This window comes from Zalophus californianus, chromosome 2, assembly GCF_009762305.2.
Source record: "Zalophus californianus isolate mZalCal1 chromosome 2, mZalCal1.pri.v2, whole genome shotgun sequence".
Lineage (NCBI taxonomy): Eukaryota > Metazoa > Chordata > Mammalia > Carnivora > Otariidae > Zalophus > Zalophus californianus.
The window spans coordinates 63,326,416-63,353,237 of record NC_045596.1 but is presented as its reverse complement, the minus strand read 5'-3'; the positions used below and the strand labels follow the sequence as shown (position 1 = coordinate 63,353,237).

General features: G+C 36.0%; 1 protein-coding gene across 3 annotated transcripts in view; it reads right to left on the bottom strand.

The window, feature by feature from the left end:
* Window positions 1–26,822, bottom strand: part of BMP2K (BMP2 inducible kinase) — a 139,501-nt gene that overhangs the window by 18,440 nt on the left and 94,239 nt on the right. For 2 of the 3 annotated variants that reach the window (XM_027600707.1, XM_027600706.2), the window contains exons 11-15: window positions 25,942–26,123; window positions 24,765–24,863; window positions 23,789–23,973; window positions 21,542–21,699; window positions 14,663–14,773 (exon numbers count right to left, since the gene is read on the bottom strand). In XM_027600707.1, coding sequence (XP_027456508.1) covers window positions 14,663–14,773; window positions 21,542–21,699; window positions 23,789–23,973; window positions 24,765–24,863; window positions 25,942–26,123 — 735 coding nt within the window. The remainder of the gene's footprint in view (window positions 1–14,662; window positions 14,774–21,541; window positions 21,700–23,788; window positions 23,974–24,764; window positions 24,864–25,941; window positions 26,124–26,822) is intronic. The other variant, XM_027600708.2, reaches the window with a different exon arrangement.

The window sequence follows — 26,822 nt, the reverse complement described above, 5'->3', positions numbered from 1 at the left end:
GAGGTCTGTAACCTAAAATGGTGGAAATATTAGATTGGCAGCAGACCTATCCACAGAGACCTGACAGGCCAGAAAGGACTGGCATGATATATTCAGAGCACTAAATGAGAAAAACATGCAGCCAAGAATACTATATCCAGCTAGGCTGTCACTGAAAATAGAAGGAGAGATAAAAAGCTTCCAGGACAAACAAAAACAAAGAATTTCCAAAACCAAACCAGCCCTACAAGAAATATTGAAAGGGGTCCTCTAAGCAAAGAGAGAGCCTAAAAGTAACATAGACCAGAAAGGAAACGAGACAATATACAGCAACAGTCACCTTACAGGCAATACAGTGGCACTAAATTCATATCTTTCAATAGTTACCCTGAATGTAAATGGGCTAAATGCCCCAATCAAAAGACAAAGAGTATCAGAGTGGATAAAAAAACAAGACCCATCGTTATGCTGTCTCCAAGAGACTCATTTTAGACCCAAAGACACCCCCAGATTGAAAGTGAGGGGGTGGAAAACCATTTACCATGCTAATGGACATCAAAAGAAAGCTCGGGGGGCAATCCTTATATCAGATTTTAAACCAAAGACTATAATAAGAGATGAGGAAGGACACTACATCATACTTAAAGGGTCTATCCAACAAGAAGACCTAACAATTTTAAATATCTATGCCCCTAACATGGGAGCAGCCAATTATATAAGCCAATTAAAAACAAAATCAAAGAAACACATCAACAATAATACAGTAATAGTAGGGGACTTTAACACCCCCCTCACTGAAATGGACAGATCATCTAAGCAAAAGATCAAGGAAATAAAGGCTTCAAATGACACACTGGACCAAATGGACTTCACAGATATATTCACAACATTCCATCCCAAAGCAACAGAATACACATTCTTCTCTAGTGCCCATGGAACATTCTCCAGAATAGATCACATCCTGGGACACAAATAAGGTTTCAACCATTACCAAAAGACTGGGATCATTCCCTGCATATTTTTAGACCACAGTGCTTTGAAACTAGAACTTGATCACAAGAGGAAAGTTGGAAAGAACTTAAATACATGGAGGCTAAAGAACATCCTACTAAGGAATGAATGGGTCAACCAGGAAATTAAAGACGAATTAACCAAATTCATGGAAACCAATGAAAATGAAAACACAACTGTTCAAAATCTTTGGCATGCAGCAAAGGCAGCCCTAAGAGGAAAGTATATAGCAATACAAGCCTTTCTCAAGAAACAAGAAAGGTCTCAAATACACAACCTCACCCTACACCTAAAGGAGCTGGAGAAAGAACAGCAAATAAAGCCTAAACCCAGCAGGAGATGAGAAATAATAAAGATCAGAGCAGAAATCAATGAAATAGAAACCAAAAGAACAGTAGAACAGATCAACGAAACTAGGAGCTGGTTCTTTGAAAGAATTAGTAAGATTGATAAACCCCTGGCCAGACTTATCAAAAAGAAAAGAGAAAGGACCCAAATAAATAAAACCATGAAAGAGGAGAGAGATCACAACCAACACCAAAGAAATACAATTATAAGAACATATTATGAGCAACTATATGCCAGCAAATTAGACAATCTGGAAGAAATGGATGCTTTCTTGGAGATGTATAAACTACCAAAACTGAACCAGGAAAAAATAGAAAACCTGAACGGACCCATAATTAGTAAGGAAATTGAAGCAGTAATCAAAAATCTCCTAACAAACAAGAGCCCAAAGGCCAGATGGCTTCCCAGGAGAATTCTACCAAACATTTAAAGAAGAATTAATACCTATTCTTCTGAAACTGTTCCAAAAAACAGAAATGGGAGGAAAACTTCCAAACTCATTTTATGAGGCCACCATTACCTTGATTCCAAAACCAGACAAAGACCCCAACAAAAAAGAGAACTATAGACCAATATCCCTGATGAACATGGATGCAAAAATTCTCACCAAAATACTATCCAATAGGATCCAAAAGTAATTAAAAGGATTATTCATCACGACCCAGTGGGATTTATTCCTGGGCTTCAAGGTTGGTTCAACATCCGCAAATCAATGTGATACGATACATTAACAAAAGAAAGAACAAGAACCATATGATACTCTCAATAGATGCAGAAAAAGTATTTGACAAAGTACAGCATCCTTTCTTGATCAAAACTCTTCAGAGTATAGGCACAGAGGGTACATACCTCAATATCATAAAAGCCATCTATGAAAAACCCACAGCGAATATCATTCTCAATGGGGAAAAACTGAGAGCTTTCCCCCTAAGGTCAGGAACACAGCAGAGATGTCCACTATCACCACTACTGTTCAACATAGTACTAGAAGTCCTAACCTTGGCAATCAGACAAAAGAAAGAAATAAAAGACATCCGAATCAGCAAAGAAGAAGTCAAACCCTCACTCTTTGCAGATATGATACTTTATGTGGAAAACCCAAAAGATTCCACCCCAAAACTGCTAGAACTCATATAGGAATTCAGTAAAGCAGCAGGATATAAATGCACAGAAATCAGCTGCATTTCTATATACCAACAAGACAGAACAAAGAGAAATTAAGGAGTCAATCCCATTTACAACTGCACCCAAAACCATAAGATACCTAGGAATAAATCCAACCAAAGAGGCAAAGAATTTGTACTCAGAAAACTATAAAATACTCATGAAAGAAATTGAAGAAGAAACAAAGAAATGGAAAAACGTTCCATGCTCATGGATTGGAAGAACAAATATTGTGAAGACATCAATGCTACCTAGAGCAATCTACATATTTAATGCAATCCCCATCAAAATACCATCAACTTTTCTCAAAGAAATGGAACAAATAATCCTTAAATTTGTATGGAACCAGAAAAGACCCCGAAAAGCCAGAGAAATGTTGAAAAAGAAAACCAAAGCTAGTAGCATCACAATTTCGGACTTCAAGCTCTATCACAAAGCTGTCATCATCAAGACAGTATGGTACTGGCACAAAAACAGACATATCGATCAATGGAACAGAGAATCCAGAAATGGACCCTCAAATCTATGGTCAACTAATCTTCGACAAAGCAGGAAAGAATGTCCAATGGAAAAAAGACAGTCTCTTCAACAAATGGTGTTGGGATAATTGGACAGCCATGTGCAGAAGAATGAAACTGGACCATTCCCTTACACCACACACAAAAATAGACTCCAAATGGATGAAAGACCTAAATGTGAGACTCCAGGAGTCCATCAAAATCCTTGAGGAGAACACAGGCAGCAACCTCCTTGACCTCAGCCACAGCAACTTCTTTCTAGAAACATCATCAAACGTAAGGGAAGCAAGGGCAAAAATGAACTATTGGGACTTCATCAAGATAAAAAGCAAAGGAAACAGTCAACAAAACCAAAAGACAACTGACAGAATGGGAGAAGATATTTGCAAATGACGTATCAGATAAAGGGCTAGTATCCAAAATCTAAAAAGAACTTATCAAACTCAACACCCAAAGAACAAATGATCCAATCAAGAAATGGGCAGAAGACATGAACAGACATTTCTGGAAAGAAGACATCTAAATGGCCAACAAACACACGAAAAAGTGCTCAACATCACTTGGCATCAGGGAAATCCAAATCAAAACCTCAATGAGATACCATCTCATACCAGTCAGAATGGCTAAAATTAAGTCAGGAAATGACAGATGTTGGCAAGAATGCAGAGAAAGGGGAACCCTCCTACACTGTTGGGTGGGAATGCAAGCTTGTGTAGCCACTCTGGTAAAGAGCATGAAGGTTCCTCAAAAAGTTGAAAATAGAGCTACCCTATGACCCAGCAACTGCATTACTGGGTATTTACCCCAGAGATAAAATGTAGTGATCTAAAGGGGCACCTGCACCCCAATGTTTATAGCAGCAACGTCCACAGTATCCAAACTATGGAAAGAGCCTAGATGTCCATCAATAGATGAGTGGATAAAGAAGATGTGACATATATATATATATATATATATATATATATATATATATATATATATATATATACATACATACAATGGAATATTATGCAGCCAGCAAAAAAAATGAAATCTTGCCATTTGCAATGACGTGGATGGAACTAGACAGTATTATGCTGAACAAAATAAGTCAGTCAGAGAAAGACAGGTATCATACGATCTCACTGATAAGAGGAATGTGAGAAACAAGACAGAGGATCATAGGGGAAGGAAGGAAAAAATGATAAAGATGAAACCAGAGAGGGAGACAAACAATAAGAGACTCTTAGTCTCAGAAACAAACTGAGGGTTGCTGGAGTGGAGCGGGGTGGGAGGGATGGGGTGGCTGGGTGATTGGGGAGGGTATGTGCTATGGTGAGCGCTATGAATCGTGTAAGACTGATGAATCACAGACCTGTACCCCCGAAACAAATAATACATTATATGTTAATAAAAAATAAATAAATAAAAATGACATATAAAACAAAAAATAAATTAAAAAAATAAATTAACTGTTTCCTTTACCCAATTGGCCACTAGTGCTTTCCAAAACACATTCGTCACTTCCTACTCGTTCTGTCTGCACTGTGAGCTTCTCAAAGTTGTATTAATAGACGTATAGATTTTTTTGTGTTAAATGCTATACAGATCTTTTTTTTTTTTTTTGAGAGAGAGAAAGAGCATGGGCAGGGTAGGAGGGGTGGGGCATAGGGAAAAGGAGAAAGAGATTCTTAAGCAGGCTCCATGCCCAGCACTGTGCCCAAAGCGGGGCTCAGTCTCACAACACAGATCATTACCTGAGCTGAAATCAAGAGTCAAATGCTTTACCAACTGAGCCACACAGGCACCCCCAGATCTATTTTTTTTAACTGTCAATGTGAATATAAATTTGTGGGGTTTTTCATTTACCATTTTCAATGCATGTTTACAGGTATCAATATAGTCATTATTAATTCTGATAGAAACATGATAAAACACTGAATTATAACATTTTAAGATTTAACATTTACCTATAGAACCTCTAGGTTGTTTCTAGTTTTTCAGCATTTTAAATAGAACCATGATCATGTACTTTTTCGTTGAGGGGAAAAAAAGAAAAAGAAAACTCTTTTTTAATATCAATTTCACCTTATGGATTTACTATTATTCCCTCATTATACATATTCATTATACATAATTAATACACAGCTAATGAACTTAACCCAGTAACAATCTCTGACAAGATCCTAGCCAATACTTTGTACCCTTAAGCATAATATGAGGAAATATATAAATTATATTGAGGGAATAATATGACAATAACAGTTCTATTTCACAGAATTGTTATAAAGAAAGACTTAGAAGAGTGCCCAACACACAATAAACACTCAATAGTAAACTATTATCATCACCTCCAGAACAAGGCCAAACTCAATTACCTCATCCACCAAATTCCACCCTTCTAGTATCTTTTCTGGACCCAGTGGTCAACACTGAATGTAAGTGCGGGGGGCAGGGGGTATAATTCTTTTTTTATTTTATTTATTTATTTGAGAGAGAGAGAGAATGCACACACAAGTGGGTGGAGAGGCAGAGGGAGAGGGGAAAACAGACTTGCCGCTGAGCAGGAAGCCTGATGAAGGGCTCGATCCCAGGACCCCAGGATCATGACCTAAGCCGAAGGCAGGCACTTACCGACTGAGCCCCCCAGGCACCGCAGAGATGAGTGCAATTCTATGGCTAATTCAAGAGGCATTCAGGTCCACTTTAGAAATGGCCAGAAAAGGAGTGCCTGACTGACTCAATCAGAAGAACATGTAACTTGGTATCAGGGTCATGAGTTCAAGCCCCACACTGGGTGTAGAGATTACTTTATATATTTTTTCAAAAATGGCCAGAAAAAAGTAGGCACACAACTGTATATCCACACACAAGGGTGCATACTGGATCCTGGAAACTAGATCTCTGATTTTTAAATAGCTGTAGTTGGGTGCATAGTATAAGAAATGAAAAAGACTGCTTTCAAAAAGACCAAGAACAGGCACACACAATGATCTATGCCATCTTTGTGGTTTCAGATTACATCCCTGAAAAGTATGGGCAACTGGGGAAGTTTTCTGTTGGTTACAGAAAGACTGGTTTTCTTTCTTTTATTGTCTCCCCTTTATAAAACTAAGAGGATATTTACCCAAATTCCTTTCTTTTTCCACATTCTCACAAGAGAATCAAGAGCAGCAATGAACCTCTGACAGCACATTAAGAGCAACTTAAACGTTAATAAGAACCATTACAACACAATTTAAATATATGTGGTCATCTCTCTCCAGTAACTCCTGCTGAGGAAAAGTTAAATTCCAGGCTGCAAGTTACAGCGATTCTAGATAAGGCTTTACTTTCTGCAGTAAAAGTGATCTACTTAAGCATCCCCTCTTCACTGTGGAACTATAGAAGAACTGAGAAAGAAATGAGAATTATACAAAATTTAAAATTATTTCAATATTTTCTAAGGCTTTTAGTCCTGTTCCATAGGCACGAAAGACTGTCAAAATAAGTATTACAGTTATAAAGTTGGTTATCAACTATACAATGTATAGTACTTTAAAATGTGACTTCATAGCTAAGTGCCAACAACTTTTATATTCTGTTTCTTTGCCTAAACATAGTCCTGTAATTAAAAAAAAAAAAAAAGAACTCAGATATTCCTGCTGTTTGCTCCTGGGACCAGACTGCTTCTTCCAGTTGTTAGAGTAAATATTACACATGTGATTTACTATGAAATTTAAATCAGGATTATTTCACTACTTAATTTCCCAAAAGTACAGTCTAAATATGTTTCCTTATAATTCAATATATCCTAAATCTTAATAATCCCTATATTTACTGAGATTTGTATTAACATAAAAATGGCTGTTTTTCAAAAAGTGGGTGGAAGGGAAGCTACCATAATATTTAAAATAAGCACTAGAAACATGTATTTAAAGCATAAACAATTATCTAGAATGTGCCCAGGATACCTCAGTTACCTTTCTCTATTAAATGATTTTGGTAAAACACTATAAATTTTCATACATTGACTAGCTTTTATTTTCGGCCCTGAGGGGCATTCTTCTTTCCTTAACCTAAATACAGAATATTTTGATGGCTTCTAGTCAGGATGTTATTTCTGCTTTGTGCCTTGGAACTACAAAGTATGAAAATTTCAGCTTTTTGAGTAATCCTTATCTTTTGAGGTTGGTCTGATATCTGCCAACAGCCAAAATCCAATCAGAACAAAGTCCTGAAAATAAAGGGAGTGACTTAGACGATGTAGATTTGGATAAATTATTAAGAACAGCAATAAAGGGTTATAAAGTCTTAAATTCTCTTCTGCAGCATATAAGTGGCCTCTCAGGGAAATTCCAAGTAAAGTGTTGGGGAAAAAAGTTACCAGGGGCACCTGGGTGGCTCATTGGGTTAAGCGTCTGCCTTCGGCTCAAGTCATGATCCCAGGGTCCTGGGATCGAGCCCCGTGTCAGGCTCCCTGCTTAGCTGGGAGTCTGCTTCTCCCTCTCCCTCTGTCCCTTCCCCTGGCCTGTGCTCTCTCTCTTTCTCTTGCATAAATAAAATCTCTAAAAAAAAAAAGTTACAACAATGTGAAATCACTGAAGTAAGTGTCAAGAGAACTAGTACCAACTTACCGAAATTCTGATTAAAGTTATTCTCACTGGCTTAATATATATCATATATAGAATTTCAAGATAATAGTGCAGAGCTAATGAAAGCAACGCTTCAGTTATTCAGTACTGTCAGTAAAAAGCATGTACTAAATATCTAAATGCCACATTAACCATTTGGTAACTGTTTATATAAAAATATATAGCATACTTTCCTTCCTTTATAAGCAGAAGATACTAAATGAAAGTGTCCTTTTATGACTTGGAATCATGCACTACTTAGTGTCTCACTTTCCTCATCTGTAAAGCAGGGATAGCAATAGTATTTGCCTCCGAAAGTTGTAACAAGAATTAAAGTGAGAACATACGTGAAGTGCTTACAACACTGCTGGTGTGTGGTACGTACTCAGTAAAGGGCTATGTTTAGTACTGCTGGTGTAGTACCCCATCCTTTCATTACTATTTATGGAGTACCTGTCACATGCTTCCAATGATACTGAGAAATGAATCAGAGAAGAGAGTAACTAATACTTGTCAAGTGCACAAATGCAGTGCCAACAGCTCTTCATACATTATCTCTTAACTCCCCACCATTAGGCTCCCACGTTAGGGTGAAATGCTTTGGAAGGTTTGTTATGATCTTTCCTTTTCAACTTTATTAACTACATCTTCAAAAGTGGTCCCCTTGCTCTATGTCAGATCATTGGCATGACCTCCTACCACTTCAAAGATATGCATTGTTATTATCCAGTTCTCATTATTTGGCTTTCCCTTTTCTCTTTCCGTTTCTTTCTTTTGGTGACCTTAACCCTATTTCATAGCTTCAGCTATATTTGAAAGCAAAAAACAAGAAGGGATTTTTAGAGATGTAGTCTTTTTATACACAAGGACTATGAAACTAGGAAAAAGTTGAAGAACGCCCAAGTTTAAGGCCATACACATCAAAGCCAGAACTTCTCTGCTGACACTAGTTTAAAACTCTCATCTGTAAATGCTACAATTAAACTACCAGTAGAACATCACCACCAGCAAATATTCAACATAGCTCGTCAACCCCCAGAAAAAGACACCCACAGACCTGTCCTGAATTTCTTTTGATTTCCTTTACAAAGCTATGTCTGAAAAGTTAAAAAAAAAAAAAAAAAAAGCCCAATACTGTTTCTACTTCAGCAAACAGTGTTTTGTTGAACTGTCAATACATATCTTGTGCTGAGTATTTTATAGTCTGTAGGTTAGAGTTCTAGAAATACTATAAGGCTTCATCACCAAGTGAACTAAAACTCAACTTTACAAAATCCACAGAAGATAAACATCCAAAAAAGCCTCCGTTTCCTCGTCTATAAAATAAAGGCAATAATGGAACTTACCTGATAGAGCGGGACATTAAATAATATTCATTTTATTTAGTAAAAACTCATTAAATATTAGGGTGTGTGTGTGTATAAGGAGAGAGACATTATATTAGATTACTAAAGTAATAAACTCATTCATCAAGGTATTGTATGGCACACAAAGATGAATAAAGCATTTCCTGACTTCAAGAAGCTTATCATTCACTTGAACAATTGTGAAACTCACCTACTACTCCCGATTCTAGTGATCTGGAAAATGACTAACCAGGTAAAAAAACTGGGAGCTTCTGAAGAATAAGCTTAATTCACCAAAGGAATTTAAGAACATGAATCCACCAAATAAATGTAAGAATATAAATTCATCCATTTCATGCTAGTTTTCATAAAAAGAAATTTCTTAAATATTAAAATTTCAAAGACATCATAGTCTTGCCAAGTCCAAGAGAGAATTCCAAACTCAAAAGCTAAATTTGTAAGGTGAGTTTTCATATTTTCATATATTTATTATAGTATTCCTTTACACATTTTGGGAAGAAGAGTGAAATCCTAGTTAATGCCATATTATTTTAAATAAATATTGCAAATAATGTATTCTTGAATCACATAAATGAACTTTCATAAACTGTATCAAAAAATTCAAAATATTTAGAAAATGTCAAAAATGTGGGGAGAGGCGCATGTTTGCATCATAGTCTTCCAATCAGGTTTCCATCTTTTAGAGGACAACTCTTTTAGTTATAAAACAGGTGGTACATTTTTAATCATATAAGAAGCTTCCAGTTTCAATGAAATTTTATTTTGATGTTCTTTTCTTTGCTATCAGATTATAGAGGATGAATGGCCTGAAACTGCTATTGTAATGACATGCCTTCTGTTGTCTCATCATTTAGGGTACAAGGGAGGGGCTGTAAGACTGTAAAGCTCACTTTGAATTGACAGCATACCGCCTGCCATCATTCCCCAGCAATGCACCATACCAGGCCCAAGGATTAGTGGATTAGAAGGCTTTATCAAAATCTGTACTGTTTCTCCGAAGACAGGCCAAGTGACAAGGCCCGAGTATAAAAAGAGAATCATGTTAGTTGTGAACAGTATTTCCCAGCCAGATTAAAAATGCTACAAAACTGACATTTCTATTATGTAGATTTTTATTTAAAACAGGCCACTTAACATCTTTATTTGTTTTGCTACTATTTACAGAAAAGAGTTTAAAAAGAGACAGAGCTGCATTCCTACTTATAAACTATCTGACCTTAAGCCAGTCATTGATGCTCTCTGGGCCTCAGTTTCCATTGTATGTATAAAATAAAATTCAATAAATGGTAACCATTATTACTGACATCTTGGAATAGCAAAATTCTTGATCTTCAAGAATTACGTACTAGAATCTAAAAACATAAGCAATACATTCATCACTTACAAAAGGACAGTGTTCAAACTGACAATCTGTAATAGTTTTTGTCCCATCAAATATTTGTTCTATATAATGTGGCCTTTCCCAACTCTAAACTCAATTTAACCTCCTGTTAGATAATGAGGTGGATCTGGGATTTGGAAGAGTAAGTTCACCAAACCTAACTAAAAATGAAATGCAATATATGAAATCTAAAACTCCACAGTGACCTACTTAATATAGCTTATATGTCAACAAAATTCTTCAAATAGTCTGTTTCCAAAGTTGTGTTTATTAAAATTAAGCAGTTCACACTTTAATTCACAGAGCCACACATCCTGTGTTGGTATACAAACTAACTGTAAAATGATGCCTTGGGCAAGCTGGTGCAGCCATTCTGGAAAACAGTATGGAGGTTCCTCAAAAAGTTGAAAATAGAGCTACCATACGACCCAGCAATTGCACTACTGGGTATTTACCCCGAAGATACAAATGTAGGGATCCAAAGGGGTACGTGCACCCCGATGTTTATAGCAGCAATGTCCACATTAGCCAAACTATGGAAAGAGCCAAGATGTCCAGTGACAGATGAATGGATAAAGAAGATGTGTACACACACACACACACACACACACACACACACACACACACACACACACACACACACACACACAATGGAATATTATGCAGCCATCAAAAGGAATGAAATCTTGCCATTTGCAACAACGTGGATGGAACTGGAGGGTATTATGCTGAGTGAAATAAGTCAATCAGAGAAAGACATGTATCATATGATCTCACTGATATGAGGAATTCTTAATCACAGGAAACAAACTGAGGGTTGTTAGAGTGGTGGGGGGTGGGAGGGATGGGGTGGCTGGGTGACAGACATGGGGGAGGGTATGTGGTATGTTGAGCGCTGTGAATTGTGTAAGACTGTTGAATCACAGACCTGTACCTCTGAAACAAATAATACATTATATGTTAAAAAAAAAAGAAGATAGCAGGAAGGGAAAAATGAGGGGGGGAATCGGAGGGGGAGACGAACCATGAGAGACGATGGACTCTGAGAAACAAACTGAGGATTCTAGAGGGGAGAGGGGTAGGCGGATGGGTTAGCCTGGTGATGGGTATTAAAGAGGGCATGTTTTGCATGGAGCACTGGGTGTTATAGGCAAACAATGAATCATGGAACACTACATCAAAAACGAATGATGTAATGTATGGTGATTAACATAACATAATAAAATTTTTAAAAAATGATGCCTTGGGGAGAAGGAAGAGTATGTGGGTTTGATGGGGAAAAGTGTGTGTTTTCATGGTATTCACCATGCTTTTAATATGATTTTTATGTGTGTATTGTAGTGAATACTGACAGTTAATGCTTTAATAAAAATAGAAATAGCACTATTAAAACAGTTCTTGGTAGTGAAAAGCTTCATAAACAGATTCTACATTTTATTTAAAGGTACCAGTAGTTAAGAGAATACTACCTTATTATTACTGGAATTTTGTAGTACTACTAGCTGGACAGCAGCTACAACTTATTTAACACAAAGATTTTGAAATTTAGTAAATAGTAAAAATATTATGTAACAGCACTACCAGCAGCAGCCACAAAAGCAACAACACCGAGAATGCCGTGCTTTGTGTAACGTTCTCTTATTTAATTCTTTCAATAATCTCATCGAGTAGCTAATATTATCCCCAGTTTCAGATAAAGAAACCCTCCAAGAAATTAGGCAACACCCAGTATCGCATGGCTAATCTGTGATAGAACTAAGATTTATACCCAGGACTTTATAATTCCAAAGTTGCTTTGGAATTATAGTATTATAATTATGATATACCACTCTACTAACAGTTTAGTAACCTGACATAAAAGGTAAATACAATTCCATGATAATTAAAGTATCAACTTATGGAATAAGATATTACCCTTACATACAGCAACACACACATTCTTGATACAATTATTTGATTTCTGCATAAATGGTTATTTACAAAATTTAATTTGGCCATAAAGAAATGTTTAAAAACAAGAAGAGGAAAAGCTAGATTTGAATCATTTAAGACATGGTCTATCAAAATGTTATCTTCACTTAAGCTTCCGAAAAGTCTGAAAAAGTGATAGCATAAGCTAAGGCACCAAACAAATCAGAAAGATGCATCTATGTGAACAAACTAAGGTAGGTCAGCTGACTGTACCAACTCTGGAGTACATGCAGCTGTTAAAGAAATAGGGGGAAAAGGTATTTTGGACTCTAAATAATAGAGGGAATGGAGATCTAGAGTTAGGGGCATAGGGAATATTCCTCTAATTGATGCCTTTTTTTTTTTTTAAGCTGGAATACAATGAAGTAATGCCTCAAAAATTCACAGGGAAAATCACATCCAATGTAGAATTATTTACCCTGTCAAATTATCAATCAAATATCAGTTAGGAAAAAAAGATATTTTTAGGCAGCAAAGGTTAAAACTTTTCCTCCTGCGCATACTTTCTCAAGAAACTAGTAGAGGGGCTGCTCTACTAACAAACCAAGAAAGAAAAGAGAGGAGATCCGGGAATTCCCAAAAGACTGGTGGGCAAAAGAAAACAGGAGGATGAGAAGTGGGTGGCAGTTACAGAAACCAACCAATGAAGACTGCAGACCTCCATGAGAGATGTAACCAGGTAAAAATTAAAACGGTAGCCACCTTAAAATGGGAGGAAATTAATACTTCTAAATGTAGTTGAATCAATGACAGATACATAATAAAAATAAAGGAACAAAACATTTTTATAAATGTAATTATAATTAACTCTAGGAAAAACCTTATAGAAAACGGAAATGTAACCATGGTCTACTAGAACACAGCAGTGACAAATATTTACATATTCAAAAAATGTACACATTGAACACTTGAGGCTTACTCTAGTCCCTGATTCCAATCTTCATTTTCCCAGGGTTCTTTCGGAATCTTAAAGAACCGAGAAGTTACATAGATACATGTAAACCTGAAAAGGATTATATAACTCCTTCTAGAGTACGAAAAAGAGCCAGCAGTACTGAAACCATTTTCTGCCACAAACAGATCAATACCTATGTTCTTAAGAGCTTAAAATGACCATTTTGAAATATTACACTTCGTTTGAAAAAAGTAATAGCACTATTATTGGGGGTGTGAGGGAGTGCATGTGTATAGATTAAATAGAAACAGTAAACTGTCTTCCCCCACTCAATTAACATCGTCATGCCATTCATTAAAAAGATAATTTGAAAGAAGCAAGCAGAAAATGACAACAATATGCACTGTTTTCAATAAATGGCAAAGAGTAAAATATAGAACATGAAAATATGTAGAAACTCCTAATTATTGTGCTGCAAACCTAAATACTGAAAAACTATTAGCACTGCCTCAATGTATTCATCAGAAATCCTGAACACCTATTTCTTATTAAACTTACATTTATAAGCTTTTCTTTTGTTTATAAGGTGTGTCTTTTTTCTCACTGGTGTGCATTTTTTTAAATGATAGCAATGATGTTATTACATATACGTAATTTGCTTGAGTGAGAAATACAAGGAAAAGAATGCAAGAACGTGGCTGATAGTTACTTTGAATATGGTAAACAAAACATTTACCTTCTATCAAGGCACTATTTCTTCTAACATATTTCCCTTTTCTATGATCAAACTCATTTTTTTCCATTAGGAACACAAACACACACAAAACGATTTATGCCAAAGTGGGATCCCGTTCCATCCTAGCATCTTTCACAATGTTTACTGAGTGATTACTTAGAAAATGTTACTACAGATATTTCTTAATGGTAATAACGACACTTAAATTCTAAATTGAAATTAAAGCAAAATGAAGAAATTAAAGCGAGGATATTCACAAAATTATTGTGACATACAAAATCAATACTTTTTAAACAACTACAAAAGAGCATGTATAAACTAGGAAAATACAGGATTTTTAAGCAAAAGCTGAGTATAAAAATATCTTCAAATGTATTTTAAATGTATAAAAAGGAGAGATATTTTCATGCATGAATTTGTTTCACTGGTATCCAACAATAAAGATAAAAAGCGAGTTATGTTCTATTGTATAAATCAGCATTTTTCTATGTTGGCAAAAGGCACACCTGAATAACCCAATGGAAAGAATGACATTAGGAAGACCAGGATAGCAAAGGTAAAAATAATTTTCTATTTTCTGTAACTAACACCTAATTCTTACTTTGGCTTTATATTAAGAAGGTTTTTGTTGTTGTTATTTTTATTGTTGCTGTTCTTGAGTGTATTTTTTAATGATGATGATGTTACATATGTAACTTGCCTGAGTGAGAAATGAAAGGAACAGAACCAAAAGGATCTTCTGGAGGATGGTTATGTGGAGCAGAAAGTGGGTCTACATTCTTATCTGAGGATGCTCTCTCCTCGAGCCTGTCTGCAAAAATAAGATAAAACAAAAAAATAAAATAAAATAAAAACGGTCTTTAAATTAAAAAAAAAAAAAGAGGTAACAGTATAAATAAAATTAAACAAACCAACAGCCTTTTTGAAAAATACTACAGTCAGGGTTCATTTTCGTAAGTATTAGGGGGTAGTCCTGAGTTTAATAGATACCTGTTGCTACAAAGGCAAGCTTAACAATATCATCTCTGTGCTAGATTTCACAAATACAGTTAACCTAATAAATAACTTAGCTTGGTTTATTTAAATACCCAGCTGTCTTCAACTTGTAACGTAGCTGGACCTGAACTTAAACCCAGCTTACTAAACAGAGACATATTTGGCAGGCTTTCTCTAAAAAATAACATATGGAAAAAATATTGCAAATGGTCATTTGTTCATAAAATAGGCAAATCTTATTTCTCAATAGCAATAAAAAGTAATTGACTATTACATTGATGTTCGTTTCTCATATTAAATCATTCACATACCATTAAAAGCCTAATGATAGAGTTTATTATTTTATCCAATGGATATCTGAGATCTAGCATGTGCCAGGCACTGTTCTAAGCAATGGGCAGGCAACATCAAACAAAACAGAGTCTTGCCTTCTTGGAGTTCATATGCTGGCATGGAAAAACAAACAAAAAAAAGCAAGGAGTATAATGAGAAATATATACAGAATGTTAAAAATTAAGCTATAGAGAAAACTGTAATGCAGGGGAAAAGGAATTAAAGGGAGTGGGCACAAGTCACAGTAATAAACAGAGAGATTCCGACCAGTACCAGGCGAGAAAAGACTTCAAGGAGGCAGCAAAGGGATACCTGGGGGAGAGCACACCAGACAAGGGAAGAGCTAGAGCAAAGGCTCTAACTCATGCAGAAGCAGGCTTGTTGTGTGTGAGGAAGAAGAGAGCTGCTGTCTCCTAATTCCCTAAGTAGGGATTACTTTTCCTTGCTTTGAAACAGCATATCGTAGGCACCTGATCAGTTGGGAACATCTCGATTTTGTAACCTGTCTTCCCGTCTTCCTAGCCTCTGATTCTTAGCAATCAAGCATATACTATTAGGAACCCATTCTGCTTTTTTCAGGAATTATAAGCATTCCCAAGACTATACCCTTCATATGTTTAAGACATTCTATGGTTTCAGAAATTACGCTGGTTTTTTTGAGTTCTAAAACATTGCAGTGTAGGCAGAGAAAATCCAAATATAACTAGAACTCCCTAAAAATGACTTGTAACTTCAGAATGAAGCAAAAAGCCCCAAGTTAAAGCAGGAATCTCCTAGGACAGTGCTTCTCAAACTGAAGGTGCATTCCAGTGAGCTGGGAATTTGTTAAAATGCATATTCTGACTGGACAGTTCTGGGATGGGTTCTAAGATTCTGCACTTCAACAAGCTCCCAGGTGATGTGATACTGCTGGGTCAGGGAGCACAATCTTGAGAAGGCGAGGCCCTAGAGTCTGCAATATCCTAAATACACTTAATTACTGCGATGGACAATTCTTTAAACATCTTTATGACAATGGACACTACTATCAGCTTTTACGGCTAAAACTAACTGCAATATCCACATGAAACTTTGGGTTATCTAAAATTTTACCTAAAATTCCATTGGTAAGGGGTGCCTGGGTGGCTCAGTCATTGAGCATCTGCCTTTGGTTCAGGTCATGATCCCAGGGTTCTGGGATCAAGCCCCACATCGGAGGCCTGCTTCTCCTTCTCCCACTCCCCCCTGCTTGTGTTCCCTCTCTCACTGTCTCTCTCTCTCTGTCAAATCAATAAAATCTTAAAAAAAAAATTCCACTGGTAATATAATAAATGATAAATATTTTGTTAGGGCAACATATCTGACAACTGATTTATGCACAAACAAAAGTTCCAAGACTTAAGAGTTCCAATACTAGAATGGATTAACAGTGAAAATTTTGGCGTACCACAGAGTGAGGACAAAGGAAAGAGGAAGTGGGAAAGGACAAATGAAACAGACTATCTCAGAGTGATAGCCACAGCATATCAATATCCAAGATCCCTGGTTTTTGAAAATCAAGACAGTTTATGTGGGTGGGTACTTAGGTCTAAATTAGGACCAAACTTCCTTTCTAAACCATCTGCATCATAATTGCTAGAATTCCTGTATAAAATGAAGCTACCTGGGCCCTACCACAAACCTAATGCATCAGATTTATCTGAGCAGGAGTTTGGAAATCTACACTTTAACATCCTCTCCAGGTTTATAAACCAGCACTGTACCAGTGGTTCCCAGCATATAAAAATGCACAGTTACTACTAAGGTTCTTTGAATCCTCATGCACTGGTATATTATCTCCATCAATTTATGGTAAATTCATGTAAATGTATAAACAGCACCATGTAGTTAAGACAAGAGTACAAACGTAGTCATGTAGGAATAAACTAACATTTTTTAAATGGTGAGTCCCATAATTTAAAATATGGAGACACTGTTCTATGGCAAAGTTCATTTCTCCAATTATTTCAAAACGGAAGTCAAACTCGCTATAAAATGAATCACGTTCTCACTGTTCCACAAAACACAGAATCAATTTTTCCATGGAGTTTTTTTGTTAAATCACCTAGATTTCTAGAGTTCACAGGATAATCTGGGTCCCAAGGCACAAAATACAAAATACATGTATTAATTTTTTAAATTATTAATTACCTATTATTAAGAACTAATGAAATGGTATATAGAGCTACTTTTCAAATACAGTCACCCCTAAAATGAATTTAACTGGTTTCACATTAGAACAAAACTTGAGCTTTTTTGTTCAATTCACATTTTCAATTAATTGGTTCACATTAGAACAAAACTTGAAGCTTGATTTGTCCAATATTAAGAAACTTACCTCCTCCTGCCTTCCCAAAAGAACTGTGTTGGTGAATAAAGACAATATCTTTTCAGGATTTTTAATTGATACACATGGCAAAAAAATACAGGATTTAAAAATCCTAGAATCAAAGTATAGTCCACAATACCATCAGAAAATTAAAATACTCTAATAAGTTAATTCTGCAGCTTCTATGGATGGATAATGGCTTGAATAGCCAAAAGGCTAATGACTAAATTTTGTAAGTACAGTCTTCATCTGATACTTTTGAAACTATTCTATTTGAAAAGTTCTGTTATTCTGTATTGAAGAAACAGCAATATACCTGAATTAGCTTAAAATGGTGAGAGTTAATGCTTTACAACAAACTAATACAGATGTTTACATCTATTTCATTCTGTGGCTTCATAGGAAAAAAACAACACATTCAGTAGAATTTGCAAAGCAGCCACAGTCTTTAGGTTCTTCTATTCTTCCTTTTAGTTGTTGTGATGCAGTTTGAAACAGAAACAATCATCATCAACAAAAAATAATATTCCATTAAGCACTACTTTTAACATGCAAAGCTACACAACTATTTGAACGAACACAAGTTAAAAAGTTTCCCAAAGCAAACACCTGTAATCTAGTGTTTAATGTATTAAATTTTATCACAGTTAAGATTTCTAAAGTTCACATACAAATCTGGATGTTTTGATACGAAAGACAAAGAAAAATACAAGTTTAAACTTTAAAAATGTCACTGAGATCAGCTTTATTAATAATGCTTAATTTTGATTTAGTGTTTTGATTTTAAGTAGAACAGGTGAAAAATTCCGAACCATAAATAATATTCAGTTACACTGAAAGCAAAAGCAAGAACTTGGTTTATTTTATATGTTAAATCTCTTTGCCAACTGGTATATGGATGGAATCAACAACTGTTTTCTTGAAGATCACTAAAAAGCAGTTTTTGTTACCAACTACTACTATTTTGGAATTCTAGTATGTCAAAATATATTATGATTTTTAAATCACCTTTTGGATATTCAAACACGTAAAATATTTCCTAGACAGAATATCCTTTTTCATTTTAATAAATAACCATGTACCATCTTAAAAATAAAAACTCAATGGCAATGTACTATTCTGAACAATCACTACATGGGCAATGCCTATATTTTTAAGGACCATACATAAAGGTATTCAGTTTCTCCCTAGACAGCATTTCACAAACTAAATATGTTATGTTAGAAAAGACTTTGGAAAACTGTTGATAAAATCTGTGCTAAGAAAAAAGGTAAATTTGTTATTCCACATGCATCAATAATTTACTTATATTAGAAAAAGTTTTTAAGGACAAAGGAACCAACCAGTAATAACCAGAATTAATTTTCATTACAATGTTAGTCTTCCACGGAAACTCTTAAGGTTCTGAAAGACGTCTTTTATGCCGCAGGGTAATTTAGCCCCTATCATGTGGATCAAATATTAGATGCCTTATTGCTTGTGAATGAAAGAGGTGTTAAAGACAATTGAATAGATTACAGTTAGGTAACACTTTGGAAAGAAATCCTTCTAAACTATACTCTCTATATTAATGATTTCTTTATAAACTTTATTAAAGATTTCACCTTTTATGAACACCATTATTACGACTATCAATTATTAAGAAGACAGACACTTTCCATCTTCTTTCTTATTGTCATATGTCATTTCTGCTGTTGATGTTGTTTGCCCACAAAGCCCCTTCTAATCTGGTTTTTTAATTGCCAGCAGAGAAACCTGATAGTTTAGATATAATTTTTAAAAGCTGGTCCAAGGGCAATAACCTCAAGTTGGAGCCTAAAGACACACAGAAGATGAAGAACAGAGAAGTGGCATTTGTGGAGTACCCAGACTCCTTCAAGACATTATTTCATTTAATTTTCCTGACCACCTTATGAGATAAGCAAGCATCACTACACCCAGTTTCTAAGTGAGTAAGTGAGACAGTAGTTAAGTTACTTTACTGAGATTACAACCTGGTTAAGTGGCATTGCCAAGGATGAGAATTCACATATGTTTTCTGGTGCTAGATGCCAATTTAGGTACATCAGCCTTGTGACAGTGAAATTATTTCAATAGCTCAGGGACCATCTAGGCATTTTCCCAAATGGCTGAGTTGCTCTGAGTTTGACCTTTAGATAAGCTCCTCCTGCACTTTCATTTGGAACTTAGTATCTTTCCATAATTAACATGCAATGAAGTCTAAATTCTTTGGCATACATGTGTGCACAGATACATACAAAAATTACAAATATTATCTGACCTTGAAGTTTGAAAGCAAATAGCTGGCTAAGAGTTTTACATGCTAAACCCAATTTTTATGAAGTTATATATACATGAATATTTTATATGCTATTCTTCCCTATGCGAAGTAAATAAAACTTGGTTGTCATTACAAATTCTAGGGAGTTTGAATGACACATTTTTATTTATAAGGTACAAAATAATGTGAATATTTTACCCATTCCATAAACTGATGGGGGGAAAAAAAAAAAAGGACGAGTTTTACCCAAAGAGTGGAAAATACTGATTTAACAAACCCTCAGTTACGATCCTGGTCAGAACACATTAAAATGAGTATTTTAATTTTACCTTTTGCTTTCAAAATAACCCTATAAATTATTTTGATTTAGTTAACCCCTATGTCACCCTGTCATCCCCCCCAAAAGAAAGAGATACGTTACTTCCTTTTTTTAGAACTTGGCTTTTGGGGCTACTCAACATAAGGTATACTAAAAATGCCAAACAAAAAAGTCTTGGTTTAAAAAAACTTTCTTTAATAAAAAGATGTAAGTTTGGTTTTACCAAAGTTGACAAACCTTTATTAAAGGTTCAAAAATCATGTTTATCTGTATTAATCATCAACTTAAGTTTTCATAGTCATATAACCAATATGTAAAATACAAATTTAAATCCCAAACAACTATTCTTACATGAATTCAGGGCATTTATAAATTTTCCATAAAATATATAACATTTGGGAACAAAGCAATTCATCTAATAATTGTTCTCATAAAGCCAGTTACCTAAAATAAAATAGAAGCTAGGAACTATAATGAGGAACCATTAGGACCTTCTTTTCACATGCAAAACAGGAAAACACACTTGGATATGCGTGCACATGCACGCTTTTGTGCACACACACACGTACAAGCCTCTGAAACCTGAAAATTATCTACATACTCCAGAAGTGAGCTTTTTGCTATTTTGCAACCTCCTCAAAACATTCCACACTTCCCTTTTCCGAAAAAGAACTTTTCTAAAATACGTGTAGTGAGGCTTGACATATATATTAGGTAGTTTAAGAAAAGGCAATGATTCCAAGTAAAAACATTGAGATATCTGATTCAAAGTGGAAAATAATTTATTTAACTTTTGCCATATCAGGACAACAAAGCAGCCCTTTTATGTCAGCACTCATTAAAAGGGCATTACAAAACATTAACATAATGTAGTAGCCCATGTTTTCTTTCAGGCACTTTCAAAGGGCATCTCAGAACCACAGTATCTTCTGCGTGTGCAAGAAAACAGAGCAGCAAAATGGTTAGTAAGCAAGATACGGATGTCTCCCTTTTCATTTGAACATTAACTTTCCATGTTTTAGAGATACTCTGAATTTAACATTCAAAGATATGCAGTATTTAAGTGTTAGGAATCAGCATGTTATTAGCAATCTTGGGTTTAACAGCTACTACCAAGCAATCGATTTCTAATGCACACAACATAGTCTGATGGCATATGTAAAAGAAGATGGCCTGATTTCTGCCCTCAAATGCGCAAAAAGAATTTTCTATTTACCACCTCAAAACAGTCTTTGGCCTTGCTGAATAATTATAGAGCTGTTATTTTACTGTGAAGCAAAATAAGCCTTCAAGTGTCCCTTACTTGATCTTAGAAGGTCAAATTCTCTGTCCAACAGTTCCTCTTCTGTTAACTTGGAGAAATTATCCTCTCCAAAAGGATTCCACCCTGACATATCAGGTGGGTTACTGATGTTCTTCTGACTTGTAATATTTGCAACTGCCTCTTTATCAGCAACTGACCTATAGTCATAATTAAGAGAGGAAAAGAAGGAAAAAAACATTAGAATTGAAAATTCTAAAGTGCCCTAGTTCATACTTTCTAAATACCTTGGAAAATCAGATCCTTTCATTATGGACATGGCAGATCAGGGCATAGATTGATGACAGGGATTTGAACTGACTTGATGTGTACCCTTGGGCAAGTTCCTTAACCTCTCTGTCTCAGCTTCCTCATCTGTAAAATAGGAGGAACTGTATCTACCTCATAAGGTTACTGAGAAGATTATGTAATACATATAAAGAGAACAGTGTCTAGGGGTGCCTGGGTGGCTCAGTCATTAAGCATCTGCCTTCGGCTCAGGTCATGATCCCAGCATCCTGGCATCAAGCCCCACATCAGGTTCCCTTCTCTGCGGGAAGCCTGCTTCTCCCTCTTCCACTCCCCCTGCTTGTGTTCCCTCTCTCACTGTGTCTCTCTCTGTGAAATAAATAAATAAAATCTTTTCAAAAAGAAAAAAAAGAGAACAGTGTCTAGAAAAAGAAATCAGCACTCAATAAATATTACGATTATCATAGTGAATAGCCCTAAAGTGATAATCAGTTGCCATGTCAAACAGTATCACCCTAAAATCATTATTGAATAAGATGATCTTATGTCCTGGTGATGCTGAGACACCACAACAATTCTCCTTTTGACAAAGGCATTCTCTATATATACAGCTACCAAGAAAAGATGAACTGTTAGGAGTGCTTTATGAATTAGCTAAAACTAGATGAGGGCTATTTTCTACATAATAAATAATTCATGGCATTTTAAGTGTCTATATAGTTTGGAGCCTGGAACCACTCGTTTTATGAAAGTTATCTAATAGGCCTCTTGGCTTTTAAGAGAAGGTGAGAGTCTAAAGATTTCTTAACTTAAGAACCCCTGAATACCTCTCCTTCAAACCAGCCTGGAAATACTAGAGTAGGCAAACAACAAATAATTTGGCAAATAGCAATCTGGATCTTTAAACCAGCTTCTGATCTTATGCCCTGCTCTGCACTTAGACATACTTGTCCTAATTCATGCCTCTAAATTTTTGATTTAGGAAAACACTTCAATAAATCCATTTGTTTCCTTCCTCCCTCCCTCCCTCTCTCCCTCCCTCCCCTTCTCTCTCTCTCACACACATACACACACAGGCTGGGAGGTGTACTACAGCAAACTGTATATTTTATCCCTCTCTTGACACGTTCAATGAATAAGTATGCTACTGATGTTGCTTTTTCTCATGCCTAACTCCTAACCAAAGCTTGCAGATACCTTTTCCCAGCTAATGTTCATATCCTGAAATAATATTGTATGAGAACTTCTTTAGTGTTCCCATAATCAAAGTTCTAATAGCTACTTTCTCCTACATATCTCAAAATACTACGAAATATTCATAATGGTCAACAGATTTTTCATTACAAAATCCTTAAGCACTCCCCAATTCAAATCCGAGTTTGAGAAAATTTCTACCACAGTTCTTTACTGTATGCAATGTTTTCAATATGAATTATCCATGAAAAATAACTCTACTAACAAAACATATCTAAATATCCAAAACATATTAGGCTATGGTTGCAATAAGCTTGCACTATCTTAAAAATGAACCAAATGACACATTACTATTTTTTGTACCTCTCTGAATTAGACCAAATTAGACAAACTTTATGAATAAATGTTATCAAATTAATTGAGAGTAATAATATGTAAGTAGACAAAATTAAATTAACTTGTCTACAAGGATTATTTTTTTAAACTACTAAAGTAACCCATCAGGGTTTTGTTTCTATTTAAATTACAAAGAATGTCTTAACATATAAGCCACTCATTTCCTTAGCCTTAAATGCTGCTAGATATATTGCTAGGCCTCACCTACAAATAGCAATTAGCAGACCTAACTGATGGAAATGCAAGGAAGGACAGGGATGCTCAGGTCCAGGACAGAGGGGACTAGTGAGAGAAAAGGGAGGATTTTGCAAAAAGATGGGCTCTCAATTCAGGAGCCACTTAGTGACTCCACTCCACATTTACACCCACTTCCACAATCATTTCTTTAGCATTCACTGGAAAAATACTTGCCTATTGGCACTGTAAGAGGAGTCCACTGTGGTTCCAACCTGAGCTGGAAGTGATGAAGTATAGGAAACTAAGGCGGGCGGGAACTCTTGAGGGGAGGTAAGATACGCAGGTGAAGCCTGTTGCTGGGATTGCTGATGCTGAGCTAGCATTTGTTGCTGCAAGAAAGCCTGCTGGGACTGCTGCACCTGAAACAAGAAATGCCATTACACAAAACAGGGCCCAATGTCACTAAGGCACAGTCAGCATCACACCTATTTACTACGGTCTTTCCTTTTTACGCTGGCAGAAAAATCGGAAGCCTGAAGAACAATTTACATAGGAAGGAGCAGCTTACGACTAGAATGTCATAGCAAGATAAAAATAAGTCTATTTAAGAAGTTAACTGCATGTATTATGGTGATCATTTGCAAAATATACAATTATCAAATCATTACAGTTGTATCCCTGAAACCAACAGAATGTTATGTCAATTATACCTCAAAAAAAAAAAAAAAGTTGTGAAGTTAGGCTCACTTGACAGAATTCAAAAATCCTCCTTTGAATAGTTTAAGAAAAAGACAAGAGAGTAGCTTACAGTCACTAGTACAGCAGTTGCTATAAAAAAAAAAAAAAGGTCACGCTATTTTCTGAAGCAAATGCCAATTTCTCTTTGGGTTTCTTTTTTTTATTCAACAGATATGTGCCAAATGAAAGAGACGTATGACAAAAGACCATGGGAAAGAGATCATTTCCCTTACATTATGAGGTAAGAGAAAAATACCACCTATCAGTTACAAGGTACAAAATTCAGGTGTTACGGTTCAGACCAATGTCAAACTGCTTTAGAACACACCACTGGCTTTGTTAAAAATGTGTTAATTAACCGACCGGAGTTGAATTTGAGTAATTAAATTCTGAATAATACCATTCATACTGGGAATTCCAACACTGGAATGTATTCTCAGAGAGAAATATCTAGAAATCATGTAACACTTACCATTGTAGGATACTGTGATGCAGAAGGTTGGGGCTGATACATGGAATGCATTAAAAACTGTTGTTGAAGTATCTGTTGCTGCTGCATTGCCTGTTGATACTACAATGAAAAAACAAAGAAATTCATCAATATTATGCATGCTTTTTTGTGCCACAGTTTTTTTGGTTTGGGGGGGGTTAGTACTGAGCTGACCATCATAACAATGACTTCAGTACTAGTAATACAAACACCAATGTAAAAGAACTATAGTCTGTAACTGACTATAACTTACATGTGCTTATTGGCGTTGGTTTGAAAATTATCAGTGAAACATAACAGAGTCAACTGAAACCATTCCCAGCACAGTTTAAGGACGCTTGGAAGAAAACTAAACCTAAACACATTTACCAGTTGATGAGAACCCCTGAAGTAACTTGTGTGCAGGACTCATAGTAAATTCCCAATCTCTTCTATCTCCCCTTCAATGACACCTTCCAGCAATCCAATGGCACCATCTACTTAACTATGTTCTGCTCTGGGTCTATTAGTCAAGACCAGAAGAGGGAGCCACCCATGAGTAGTGCCATGCGTTTACTAGGCTCAAAAACATTTCAGGAAATGATGCAAAGGCAATTGTGACAAGTCATTAAATTTAAAATAGTTTAATGAAACTAGAAATTTGCAGGTTCTGATAAGGCAAAGGACAGAAGACAACTTAAGGTCATGTTTTCGTATGTCCCTTCCAACTCTAAATGCCACCCCTCCATACACATACACATACACACACACCCCAACCCAGGCAGAAAAAAAAACTAGAACAAAGACCCAAGATAGTGTTACTTCTAAAGCCTAAATATCACCTTTCCAACAATAACATTATTAATCTGTTTCTTAACTGAAAACATAACCTGAAAAAGATAACATTCATCATAAATTGCCATGTTTATTCATAATGCCCAATGACCGAACATTTCTTTGCTTCATAAAGCCATGATGCAACCTCTTTCAACAGAATATTCTTAAGAATCTCACAGAATGCAAGTAAAATACATATTCCTCCACAATCCAGAAATTGGACAAATGTGTACTTGGATCTAGAGTTCATGGTGCCTGTGATCTGACAGGGAGTTCCCTGACAGTCAACAGTCGCATGACTTTCACCACACTCCTTCCGTATCTAAAGTAACTGGAGAATGACCTGCTGCATACAGGCGTCCTGAAGTAGCTGCTGCTGCGGCGGGTGGCGATGCTGCAAGTGAAGTTGCTGCAATCTCCAGTCTCCCTGCTGTAGCTGCTGAAGTACTCGATGCTGCTGTGGAGGCTGCTGAGAGGGCCCCTGACCCAGTACAATCTCAGGGCCATTTCCAGGTCTCAGTGCTCCTAGAAGTGGTTCCCAGAAACGTATGTTAATATACTCAAGATTTCAACAAAATGGCTGGATTTCAAAACACTCGTTTCAATGATCATTAACCAAGGCAATTTTATCCTTACTTTATAACACAGAAACTTCTACATGCACATAGTCTGAAGGGACTATTTACTGTAATTTTAAGAACCCATGAAAGTTAATTTTGTCAGCCACAACTCTGAACAAGTCAACATCTTAGAAACGCTTCTTCTTTCCAACTTCATCTCTCCATGAACACACCAGGCAGGTCCTTTGTTTCTCGTTTCTCAACTACTGCACGCCCTGGCATGTGTCTTTGCCAATATGATTCTCTCTGTCTACACTGCCACCTGCCACCTACTGCAATTCTTCTTATCCTTCAAAGTTCAGCTCAAGTCTCTCTTCCTTGTTCCTTCATCTAACACCTCCACTCAGCTTATAACATTTCATTCTGCCTTGCACATATTGTCTTCATGGTCATTTCCTAATTAGGGCCCTTTGATGGATGGGACTTACTGATCTATTAAGGCCCCAAGGAATCTCTATTGTAACAGATGTTCAATAAACGCTATTGTAGTGAATCTATTAACACTGCCTCCTAGATGGATATTTATAAGCTTCATAAATTTTACCCAAGGCAAATCCTATGAATAAACTTTTGAAATTAATGAAAAAGAGACACACAATATCAG